This window comes from Sprattus sprattus, assembly GCF_963457725.1.
Source record: "Sprattus sprattus genome assembly, chromosome: 5".
NCBI lineage: Eukaryota > Metazoa > Chordata > Actinopteri > Clupeiformes > Clupeidae > Sprattus > Sprattus sprattus.
This window is the reverse complement of record NC_137924.1, coordinates 3885594-3898005: the sequence shown is the minus strand read 5'-3', so window position 1 is coordinate 3898005 and position 12412 is coordinate 3885594. Positions and strand designations below refer to the sequence as shown.

The 12412-nt window shown below is 42.1% G+C and overlaps 1 protein-coding gene across 1 annotated transcript; it reads left to right on the top strand.

The window, feature by feature from the left end:
* Nucleotides 1–961: 961 nt before the first annotated feature.
* Nucleotides 962–6559, top strand: LOC308365597 (GTPase IMAP family member 8-like; the record flags this gene model as incomplete). The annotated part of the gene is made up of 5 exons (XM_080839064.1): nucleotides 962–1049; nucleotides 1813–2520; nucleotides 4104–4706; nucleotides 5132–5134; nucleotides 5955–6559. The coding sequence occupies 5 exons, from the start codon at nucleotides 962–964 to the stop codon at nucleotides 6557–6559; spliced, it is 2007 nt and encodes a 668-aa protein (XP_080695190.1).
* Between the last annotated feature and the right edge of the window lie 5853 nt (nucleotides 6560–12412).

Below are 12412 nucleotides of genomic sequence, written 5' to 3'. Positions count from 1 at the left end.
ATTATACGTTGCTCGTAAGATGAAGCTGGTGTGAAATGCTTCCATGCTCTACAGTTCCTTCCAGGAGAACGTCCTTCTCTCAACTCCCTCCCACCTCCTCCACTGTCCCTGTTTCGATTGGCCTTTGCGCACCTTGTTGCCTCTCTTGGCGCAACTCCTCAATGACCAGACCTCTGCGCTGAGATGGAGCTGCCCTGTGCCAAGATGGTCTCCGAGGCCAAAGCCCCCTCTTTCCTGTTGCACAAGGCCCACAATGTCACGGTGCCTTAGGTCTGGCTTTGCCTGCTGTGTAGCTGCGCTTTTTCCTTCCGGTTGCCAGAGTAGGAGCTTATTGGGCTACACATGGTTCACAGGATTCTGTCAGTGTCATCTCCAGCCTTACTTTTGAACCCTTGAATTCCTCTGTGAGACAGGCAGCTCCATAATTCCTCTTCCATACAGCCCTATGTTGCTGAAGCACCTAGGACGACCCAGCCACTTTTTGGCAAACGAGCTGATCAAACTCTTTGAGAAAGGGACCTCATATGGTAAGGGGTAGAAGACCGAATTAAAGGCACCAGAGCTTCAACCTGCCAGGAAGCAGGGACTTGTCGATACTCTCAGGGCCGCAGATTGTGTCCTTCCTAAGCTGGTCCACCTGATCTTTGTTCTTGAGGTTGGCATCGTACCAGCGCCCTAAGCTCTTCACTGGCTTGTCCATCACTTTTGGTATGGGTTCTTCGGCAATGAAAAAGCACTGCTCTGACAGCTTGCCCTTGACAACCGATATGCTCCTGGATTTACTTGGCTTTATCCTCACCCGGGCCCACTCGATGTTCTCCTGGAGCTTTTCAGCAGTCGTCTGGTGCATGGCATGGTTGTTGTGCGTGTGGTCATATCATCCATGTACGCTCTGATGGGGGGGAGACGAAGACCAGCTTTGAGCTGCTGACCTCCTACTACCCATCGGGAGGCTCAGATGATGACCTCCATTGCCATGGTGAAGGCCAGAGGGGATAGGCTGCATCCTGCCATGATCCCTATTTCCATGCTGTGGTTACTCCTCAGTTGTGAGGCATAGCTAAACGTCCTGGAAATAAGATTTCACAAGAGTAGTGATAGAAAATGACTGTTTGTAAGAAACTGGAATTGCATCACTAGTGCTTGGTGTTCAATGTTCAAACCATCAACATTCTCCCAAAATCAACTGAGGTATTACTTCATCTTATGTACTTTGATGTAATGACAATTGTGTACTTTGTACACAGGAAAAAGACATAATCGGTCATACTTCAGGATTGTGCTGCTTGAGAATAAAATATCTGTATCATCTGGTTCATCAGGAAACTCCTTAACTGACCAAAGAGGAGCTCAGTGTGTCTCTTAGTTACCCCAGCACAGGGAGATGAAAACACATAAACTGTTTCAGTTAATGTTTTTGACATCTAGTGTTGGCGGGAGCTTATTTATTCATGTTTAGTTTGGGTTTAGGCAGAGTAGGGAGAAAAGCAGACTGTGAAAACTCACATCATGTACTGCATGTTCTAGGGAGTCAGGAGAGCTGCTCAGAACACAGCAGGAAATAATGAGGCCCTTCCTTTGTTCTCTGCTTTTTTGTTGTACCTAACACACTCTGTTACCTTTGTTACCCTTCATCGTCAAACTTCTAAATTTCTCTTCTGTCACTAAACCGGGTGGGGTCTAATGTTACGTTGTCCTGTTGCTCATAACAGTTGTGCTACATTCAGCATTTTCAAAATTGTACTCTCATTGATATTTGTTACCAAATCTAATTTGTCAAACATCTGACTGAATTGTACTTTTACTTCTCAGGTGAAGTTCATCCTCTCTCAGATTTGAGGATTGTGCTGCTGGGATACATATATGCTGGGAAGAGTTCATCAGGAAACACCATCCTGGGCAGAGAAGAGTTTGATACTGTAGTGAGAACAGCTCAGTGTGTGAAGAGACAGGGACAAGTAGCAGGGAGGCAGGTCACTGTGGTGGAGGCTCCAGGATGGTGGATTAATCATCAGTTAGAGGAAACTCCTAAACTGACTAAAAATGAGATTGAGCTCAGTGTGTCTCTGTGTCCTCCTGGACCCCACGCTCTGCTGCTGGTCATACCTGTTGGAAACTCATTTGTTGAAACAAACAAAAGATCCCTACAGGAACACCTGGAGCTTCTCAGTGAGAGAGTGTGGAGTCACACTATAGTGCTGTTCACCTATGGAGACTGGCTGGGAGACACACCCATTGAGCAGTACATTGAGAGTGAAGGAGAGAGTCTGCAGTGGCTGGTAGAGAAATGTGGGAACAGATATCATGTCCTCAACAATCAGAAGAGAGAAGATCACATGCAAGTTACACAGCTGATGGAGAAGATAGAAGAGATGGTGGCAGGAAACAGAGGTCACCATTACGAGATGGAGAGACAGAGAATAGAAATATTGGAGGAGAAGAGGAGGAGAGATGAAGAGAGAGTGAAAGAGAGGATGATGAAGGTCAAGATGGAGAGAGAATCCCTCAGATCACTGGTGGGTGAGTTAAGAGACTGATTAAACATCCATTCTTGAAGATCTCCAACCAAAAGTATGTTTGCCATTTTTCCACAGATACAAATATTTTGGGTAAAAATATCTGGTTAAAGTCACAGGACTCTTCATCACTAGGAGTTCTAGCTTTGACAAACAAGCAGAAGAAGTTTACATTCTTAACACACTGTGGTCTCTTCGTTTTGTGTGTGTGTGGGTTCCCTGTAGGTAGTGTGTATGTTTCAGTCTCTATCTTGTGTGTGTGTGTTCCCTGTAGGGGGAGCATGTGTGTGTTCACTGTAGGTGGAGTGTGTGTATGTGTTTGTGTGTGTGTGTGTGTCTCGCTGTGTTCCCTGTAGGTGCTGTGTGTGTGTCTGACTCCCCCATGTGTGTGTGTGTTGCCCTTGTGTGTTTGTGTTCCCTGTAGGTGGCGTGCAAGTGTATCTTTCCCTTGTGTGTGTCTATTTCCCTTGTAGATGGAGTGTGTGTGTGTGTGTGTGTGTGTGTGTGTGTGTGTCCTGTATGTGGAGTGTGTGTGTGTCTCCTTTGTGTTTGTGTGTTCCCTGTATGTGAATGGGTATGTGTGCCTCGCCATTGTATTTGTGTGTGTGTCTCTCCCTCGTGCGTGAGTTCTCTGTATGTGGAGTGTGTGTGGGATACCTGTATGAGGAGTGTGGTGCCGTGATGGTTTTGAGGATTGGTGTAACGGTGCAAACCCATGACACCGTTTTGAGCGACGCGATTTCCAAACCCAATGCATTTCAACGGGAGCCAATCCATTGTGACGTAGAACAGCGATTTGGGCGGCGCGACCGATGAAAATTCGAACATGTTGAAACGTATGCAAATGAGGAGCGATTTTTCCCGGCAGCGGCCAATGAGATTGTTTGGTGTCATCTTTGACGGTTTGCAAATTGTAGGACTGTGGGATCGGTTTGTTGTTTATGCTATTTTCACACGCTACACCACGCCCACTCAAAGCGATTTAACTTGGTCGCGTCGCTGTCATGGGTTTGCACCGTGAAGATGGTGCTCTCTCTCACTTCCTCCAGGCTGACACAGTGGGCAATCCTTTAGTTTAAATTCTATGTGTTGTTTGTTTGTTGTGTTAACTAATTCTGTGTTAGTTTCCCCAACACAGGGAGATGGAAACACTTTGTTTTGTAAATGTTTTGACTTCTAGCGTTGGCAGGAGCTTATTTGCATCACGTTTAGTTAGGGTTCAGAAAGAGTAGGGAGAACAGCAGAATGGGAAAACTCACATCATATGTTCCGTATATTAGGTATGTTCTAGGGAGTCAGGAGAGCTGCTCAGACCACAGCAGGAGAGAATGAGGCCCTTCCTTTATTTTCTGTTTTTTTGTTGTAGCAACCACGCTCTGTTACCTTGGTTACCCTTCATCCTTAAACTTCTACATTTCTTGTGTGTCACTAAATTCTGTGGGGTCTAATGTCAAATTGTCCTGTTACGTTGTAACAATTGAGCTAAATTCAACATTTAAACATGAGCACTTGCATTGATATTTGTAACCAAATCTAATTTGTAAGAAGTCAAACATATACTGACTGAATTTAACTTTTGCTTCTCAGGTGAAGGCCATCATCTGTCAGATTTGAGGATTGTGCTGCTGGGATACAAAACAGCTGGCAGGAGTTCATCAGGAAACACCATCCTGGGCAGAGAGGAGTTTGATACTGTAGGGAGAACAGCTCATTGTGTGAAGAGACAGGGACAAGTAGCAGGGAGGCAGGTCACTGTGGTGGAGGCTCCAGGATGGTGGATTAATCATCAGTTAGAGGAAACTCCTGAACTGACTAAAATTGAGATTGAGCTCAGTGTGTCTCTGTGTCCTCCTGGACCCCACGCTCTGCTGCTGGTCATACCTGTTGGAAACTCATTTGTTGAAACAAACAAAAGATCCCTACAGGAACACCTGGAGCTTCTCAGTGAGAGAGTGTGGAGTCACACTATAGTGCTGTTCACCTATGGAGACTGGCTGGGAGACACACCCATTGAGCAGCACATTGAGAGTGAAGGAGAGAGTCTGCAGTGGCTGGTAGAGAAATGTGGGAACAGATATCATGTCTTCAACAATGAGAAGAGAGAAGATCACATGCAGGTTACACAGCTGATGGAGAAGATAGAAGAGATGGTGGCAGGAAACATAGGATGGCATTATGAGATGGAGAGACACAGAAGAGAAATAATGGAGGAGAAGAGGAGGAGAGATGAAGAGAGAGTGAGAGAGAGGATGATGAAGGTGAATATAGAGAGAGAATCCCTCAGATCACTAATGGGTGAGTTAAGAGCCTTATTAAACATCCATTCTTGAAGATCTCCAACCAAAAGTATGTTTGCCATTTTTCCACAGCTACAAATATTTTGGGTAAACATATCTGGTTAAAGTCACAGGACTCTTCATCACTAGGAGTTCTAGCTTTGACAAACAAGCAGAAGAAGTTTACATTCTTCTCACACTGTGGTCTCTTCGTTTTGTGTGTGTGTGGGTTCCCTGTAGGTAGTGTGTATGTTTCAGTCTCTATCTTGTGTGTGTGTGTGTGTTCACTGAAGATGGATTGTGTGTATGTGTGTGTATTTGTCTTTGTGTTCCCTGTAGGTGGTGTGCAAGTGTATCTTCCCCTTGTGTGTGTCTATGTCCCTTGTAGGTGAAGTGTGTGCGTGTGTGTGTGTGTTCCCTGTATGTGGAGTGTGTGTGTGTCTCCCTTGTGTTTGTGTGTTCCCTGTATGTGAAGTGTCTATTTGTGTCTCCCCATTGTAGTTGTGTGTGTGTCTCTCCCTCGTGTGTGAGTTCCCTGTATGTGGAGTGTGTTTGTGTGTCGCTCCCTTGTGTGTGTGTGTTCCCTGTATATGGAGTGTGGTGCCGTGATGGTTTTGAGGATTGGTGTAAAGATGGTGCTCTCTCTCAATTCCTCCAGGCTGACACAGTGGGCAATCCTTTAGTTTAAATTCTATGTGTTGTTTGTTTGTTGTGTTAACTAAGACTGTGTTAGTTTCCCCAACACAGGGAGATGGAAACACTTTGTTTTGTAAATGTTTTGACTTCTAGCGTTGGCAGGAGCTTATTTGCATCATGTTTAGTTTGGGTTCAGAAAGAGTAGGGAGAAAAGCAGAATGGGAAAACTCACATCATGTATTTTCTAGGGAGTCAGGAGAGCTGCTCAGACCACAGCAGGAAAGAATGAGGCCCTTCCTTTATTTTCTGCTTTTTTGTTGTAGCCACAACGCTATGTTACCTTGGTTACCCTTCATCCTTAAACTTCTACATTTCTCGTGTGTCACTAAATTCTGTGGGGTCTAATGTCACATTGTCATGTTACGTTGTCCTGTTGCTCGTAACAATTGTGCTAAATTCAACATTTAATACATGTGTACTCTCATTGATATTTGTAACTAAATCTTATTGTACTTTTACTTCTCAGGTGAAGGCCATCATCTGTCAGAGTTGAGGATTGTGCTGCTGGGATACAAAACAGCTGGCAGGAGTTCATCAGGAAACACCATCCTGGGCAGAGAGGAGTTTGATACTGTAGGGAGAACAGCTCAGTGTGTTAAGAGACAGGGACAAGTAGCAGGGAGGCAGGTCACTGTGGTGGAGGCTCCAGGATGGTGGATTAATCATCAGTTAGAGGAAACTCCTGAACTGACTAAAAATGAGATTGAGCTCAGTGTGTCTCTGTGTCCTCCTGGACCCCACGCTCTGCTGCTGGTCATACCTGTTGGAAACTCATTTGTTGAAACAAACAAAAGATCCCTACAGGAACACCTGGAGCTTCTCAGTGAGAGAGTGTGGAGTCACACTATAGTGCTGTTCACCTATGGAGACTGGCTGGGAGACACACCCATTGAGCAGCTCATTGAGAGTGAAGGAGAGAGTCTGCAGTGGTTGGTAGAGAAATGTGGGAACAGATATCATGTCCTCAACAATCAGAATGGAGAAGATCACATGCAGGTCACACAGCTGATGGAGAAGATAGAAGAGATGGTGGCAGGAAACAGAGGACAACATTATGAGATTGGTGAGTAACTCCAATCAACAACCATTATCTCAGTAAAACTGAACTAAAACCTACCACCCCTGAGGGGCTCATAAACCACATAATCATATCACTCTTTTCAAAAACAACCTTATCATTGTTTTAATGCCAGGACACGTTTGTGTTTGCATGTATAACTCATTGTATAACTCACATATAACTTCTCACTATTTTGTCAATGACTGCAGACTCCCTCTCTGACCGCTGGCCTTTCATCAGCTCTGCAAACAGCTCTTTCAGATCACAGAGAGGACCACTGGAACGACTGGCACCTATTTTGAAGAAAGCAGGCTTTGTTTTCCATCCACCAAGCAGTAAGCAAACAGTTCAGACAAACCTTTAAGTGGTTCATCTGAGAAAAGTAAACAGATTATTTGTAAACAGAGATTTGTGGGGGTGGGTTATTTCAGTATACATAATAAAACACTTCAAAACCTTAATTATCATACGTCATTCTCTATGACTGTATTTTGACATTAGATGTTGACAGGTGTGTGGATGTGCAAATTAAAAACACAGAGAAGACTGAAGATGCTTACACAGCACTCAATGCAGATCAATGTGTTCTGTTATCCTCTTGTGTTATCTTTATAATTGATCTGTACATGTTTCATTATGATCAGTCTTCTTCACTTACATTTGTCCTGTTTCATAGAGAGTGGAAAATCCAGCAGAGACTCTGCACACTGCACACAGACAGGACCAGAGGGACGACTGGCAACTCATTTAAAGAAAGCAAGCAGCTTTGAATTTCTTCCACCAAGCAGTAAGCAAACCATTTTAACTCACTCACTCAATGGTTTTCTGTAAACGTTCAAAAATAGTAGTATTACTAATAATAGTACGTTCTGCTGTATACATATTTTCACCATTTACACAGGCTCTTTTCATTTGGCAGTATGTGCTCAAATTCTGAGCGTTGTTTTTGATTTGTTCTCTTGTTTGAATTTGGACTGCCTCTCGTCTGCCAATCAAAAAGTAATCACATAAAATAAGCTACATTAGTTTGATGAAATAATTAGAATATTTAAAATAACCTTCCCAACCCGTATAATACTTCACACAGGGCCACAACAAAATAATCACTAAATGTACCTGTGCGGTATCAACATGAAGGAAGCCGGATATACCTAATAATCAGTCACCTGAAAACGCACCCAGATGAGTCAGTCACTTGGTAATGTTAAAGTTAATGCTAGCGCTTATGGATGGTTAGCAAACATATGTTGCTCAGCATCAGCTATCTAACCTTGGCTTGCTACTAGCTGTGTAACTTAGGGAGTGTGAGGGACCGAGGCGGTCACCCCACGTTATTGGAATGTGGGCTTCTGGACTCAGTGGTGAAGATGGGGAAGAACGTGCTTCTTGCCTCTCCAAAGTTCTCCCTCATGAAAATGAGACACCTCTTAAATGGGGCAGCCACTTGGCCTCAATTGGGCCAATTTGGACCCCACCAATAACATAGGGGAGCACGGAACCAACCATTGCGGCAGGGATGTCAACGTCTCTTAAAGGGCAACCTCCCTTTTTCTTGCCCTAGTGAGAAGAGATTACTGTTCTCTAAATATTTTGAGAGGATTAGTGACTGTTTGCCTGTCACTCTTGTTCAGCAACAGAAGTATTTATTGAACAGAAAAGTGTGTTTCTGCTTCCAATATTTAACCGAGCCGTGCATCATACCATTAGTGTTAAACTGAAAATATTTGTATTGTTTTTTTTCTAAAACATTAAAAAAACATATACCAAAAATCGTACTGTTTAAGGCTACTTATTATATGGCTCTTGATCAAATGAAATAGCTGCTGCTGGCAAAAAAGACATGTGAGGATCTCTTTAACATGTTAAACATGCAAACACTGATCATGCTGAAGGGTAGGCTACAGCATAGTAACTAACCGGCAAAATACCACTCTATCGCTGTCCATCTTGGGTCACCATGAACTCCATCAACTCAAATTGAGTGCTTCCCCTATACTTCCCTTTCCGGTTAATGACATTTGTAAATGTGTTTCACAACTTGTAAATTAGTTTCGGGACTTGTAAAAGTGTTTTGTGTCTTGTTAATTTGTTTTCTAAAATGTAAATTTGTTTCCAGACTTGTAAATGTGTTTTGGTAATGTAATTTATGTTTTATGATATGTAAACATGTAAATTTGTCTCAAGTTTTGTAAAAATGTTTCAGATTTTGTAATGTTGGTTTGCACATCTCGGCCACCATCGTTCATGTTTCATTATGTTCTTCACTGACATTTGTCCTGTTTCATAGTGAGTGGAGAAGAATCTGGCCGCTGGTCTGTCACCAGCTCTGCACACAGCTCCCTCAGATCACTGACAGGACCAGAGGGACGACTGACACCTCATTTAAAGAAAGCAAGCAGCTTTGAATTTCTTCCACCAAGCAGTAAGCAAACAGTTCACACAAACTTTTTAAGTGGTTCATCTGAGGAAAAGTAAACAGGTTATTTGTAAACAGAGATTTGTGGGGGTGGGTTATTTCTAGGTCAGTAATATACTGGGGATTTATTTGACTGGACATGGTATGGTACTTCTGTACAGATATTTATGTTTGTGAGTTAGTTTCATGTTGTGTTCAAGTTCTAAGTTGTGTTGTTGTGTTTGAACATTTCTGTGTTTTGAAGTTATTTACAGAGCACCTAATAACCTGATACTGAGACCCAAATCAATAGTTAAGCAGACAGACTGTTATTGGGCCTGTATGTTAGAGGACCTAAAGAGTATTATTTTAATATCTGTTGTTAGCCTTCTGTAAAAAAAAAAATATTCTTGGCGCTGGTCTGTGGCTTTGTGTCCATGGAATTGGGTGTGCGTAGAACACACACAAAAAAACAAAGATTAAGTCAAAATGAAAGGTTTTGGGAATCTTGATCACCCAGATGAGTCCGTCACTTTGTAATGTAGCAGTTAATGCTAGCGCCTATGGATGGTTAGCAAACATCTTTAGCTCAGCATCAGCTGTCTTACCTTAGCTTGCTACTAGCTGTGTAACTACGAGAGGTTAACTTGATTAGATTTTAGTTTTCTAAATATATTGAGAAGAGGAGTGATTGTTTGCCTGTCACACTTGTTCAGCAACAGAAGTATTTATTGAACAGAAAAGTGTGTTTCTGCTTCCAATATTTAACCAATCAGTGCCTCGCACAATTAGTGTTAAACTGAAAATATTTTCATTGTTTTTTTTCTAAAACATAAGGAAACATAAACCAAAAATGTCCAGGTTTAAGGCTACGTATTATATGGCTCTTGATTAAATGAAATAGCTGCTGCTGGCAAAAGAAAATCTTGTGAGCATCTCTAGTATAACATGTTAAGTATGCACACACTGATCAGGCTGAAGGGTATAGGCTACGGCATAGTTACTAAAGTTTCACACGACATCATTGATTAAACCTGCACAGTATCAAGAACATGTATACAGTAGAAAAACACTTCAAAACCTTAATTAATTATCATAGGTCATTCTTGATGACTGTATTTTGACACTAGATGTTGGCATGTATGTGGATTTGTAAATGAAAAACCCGGAGCCTAGGCGAGACTCAAGATGCTTACACTTTATGCAGAACATTGTGCTCTGCTATCCCCTTGTTTTATCTTTATTATGGTTCTGTACATGTTTTATCAGCATCAGTCTTCTTCACTGACATTTGTACTCTTTTATAGTGAGTGGAGAATCCAGGGGACACTCTGACCATTGGCCTCCCAGTAGATCTGCATACAGCTCCTTCAGATCACAAACAGGACCAGAGGGACAACTGGCAACTAATTTAAAGAAAGCAAGCAGCTTTGAGTTCCTTCCACCAAGCAGTAAGCAAACAGTTTAGACAAACTTTTTGGGCCTGTTTTGTTAGAGGATTAGCCTGGATACCAGCCTGAACTCTGCCCACAACATTTTTGGTCTGGGAGATTCAGTCTGGAATCGAGCTAGTTGGGAGGGTTTAAACGTTTCAAAAATGTTGAGAAAGCAATCTAAACCAATCAAATTGTAAGGGCGGGCTTTATACGTTGATGGACAGATGACCTGATGATAGATAGAATACCGGTATACATCGAACAAAGATGGCGCCGTCTCGGGAGCTTAGTGGGACATATTTGATATGATTTAAGCTATCTACACGACTTTTTTTATGTCTACATTGACTCGGTTAGTTGTGTATACGCAACACCAATGTTGCCTAGGATTGTAGGTTTTAACTTAAGCACTCTAGACCATTATTGAAAGGTTATGCTAACAGCGTAGACAAAAAAAACATTGAAACCAATGGTAGCTTCTAGCCTTGAGTGCTAATTAAGTAACGTGAGCAGGCATATCTCAACAGATATTGACAGTGCATTCATTTTGAAAGAGGAACAGAGAAACGCGATCAAGGCATTTGTCGATTGAAAAGATGTTTTTGCCGTCCTTCCTACGGGATCAGGTAAAAGTTAATCTATCCTAATAATAGCCTACTACGTTGCTCTGATTGGTTCTAGGTATCCAATTCAGCGAAGAGGAATTTTCTTTCCTGGTTCGTTGAAACACGCCCCATAATCACAGCCCAGTGGTCCGGTCTCAGACACATATTCTGACTAGAATTATGAGTATGACATCGTCAGGCTATTAGAGGATCTCATTGGAAATATTTTTAAATCTGTTGTTAGCATTCTGGGAAAAATCTTCCTAGCTCTGGTCTTTGGCTTTGTGTCCATGGTCTCTGGGTCTGTGTAGAGCACACACAAAAACAAGTCAAAATTTAAAGTTTGGGGAATCTTAAAATATTTAACTGCAGGAAAAAGACAGCACTTCATCTTATATCATGAAATCCAAATAGTGATGAACTGTATATGGGCAGATAGTAACTATCGTTTCACACAACATCATTGATTAAACCTGGACAGTATCAAGAACAAGTATACAATATAAAATATTTCAAAACATAAACTATTCATTATCATACATCATACTCTGTGATTGTATTTTGGCACTAGACGTTGGCAGGTACGTGGATTTGCAAATGAAAAACACAGAATTCAGAGGAGACTCAAGATGTTTACACAGCACTGTATGCAGAACAGTGGGCCTCATTCTCAGTTCAGGTATTCATGAAAGTTTTCTCATCTGGGATTTGTTCTGAACTTCACAAGACTTTCAGAAAGCAAAATAGCAGTCGTAAATCGGCCAAAGTTTTCTCAAATGCGATTCCTCAAAAAAAAAAATACAAGATGCCCCACCTGGCCGCTCTGTGTTAGAAGTGTTAAGGGCTGAATTGGTGAGAAATCGTTGGTGATTGCATTCACATCAACTCTACAGACATCCTTGGATTTAAATTATTATTTTAATAATAAATATGAGAATATTTGTACCATTAACAATTATGTTTCACATTTATAGTTATGATTCTACAAGGCATTGTGATCAAATAAATAAAAGGACTACACGAACACTGCAAATGTAAGTGAATAAATAAATAAGCGCTGAACTCAATCTCGTTGATTTAACCATTGTGGAATAGAATGGACACATCTACATCCTGCAACAGTACCTCCACCTCTGCACTGGTGAAGTAAGATCTGCGTTTACTTGACCTGTGCATGCTTTCCGCTTTGACATGAATCGCTTATTAGTTGCTTTCGTGTGGAATCAGTCGATTCCGACTGCACAGGTCACTTAGGTCGCGTGGCCTTATAAGAACTGGCGGGGCGTTTATGTATGCAAATCCAGGTGCATGAGAACACGCTTTCAATTTAAGAAACCCCTTACGGGGGAGCGCAGCTCAGAACACTTCTGCCTTCAGGCGTTCATGAATCTGGCAGAGTTTGTTTTCTACGTTAGTTTTCCGAAGTCC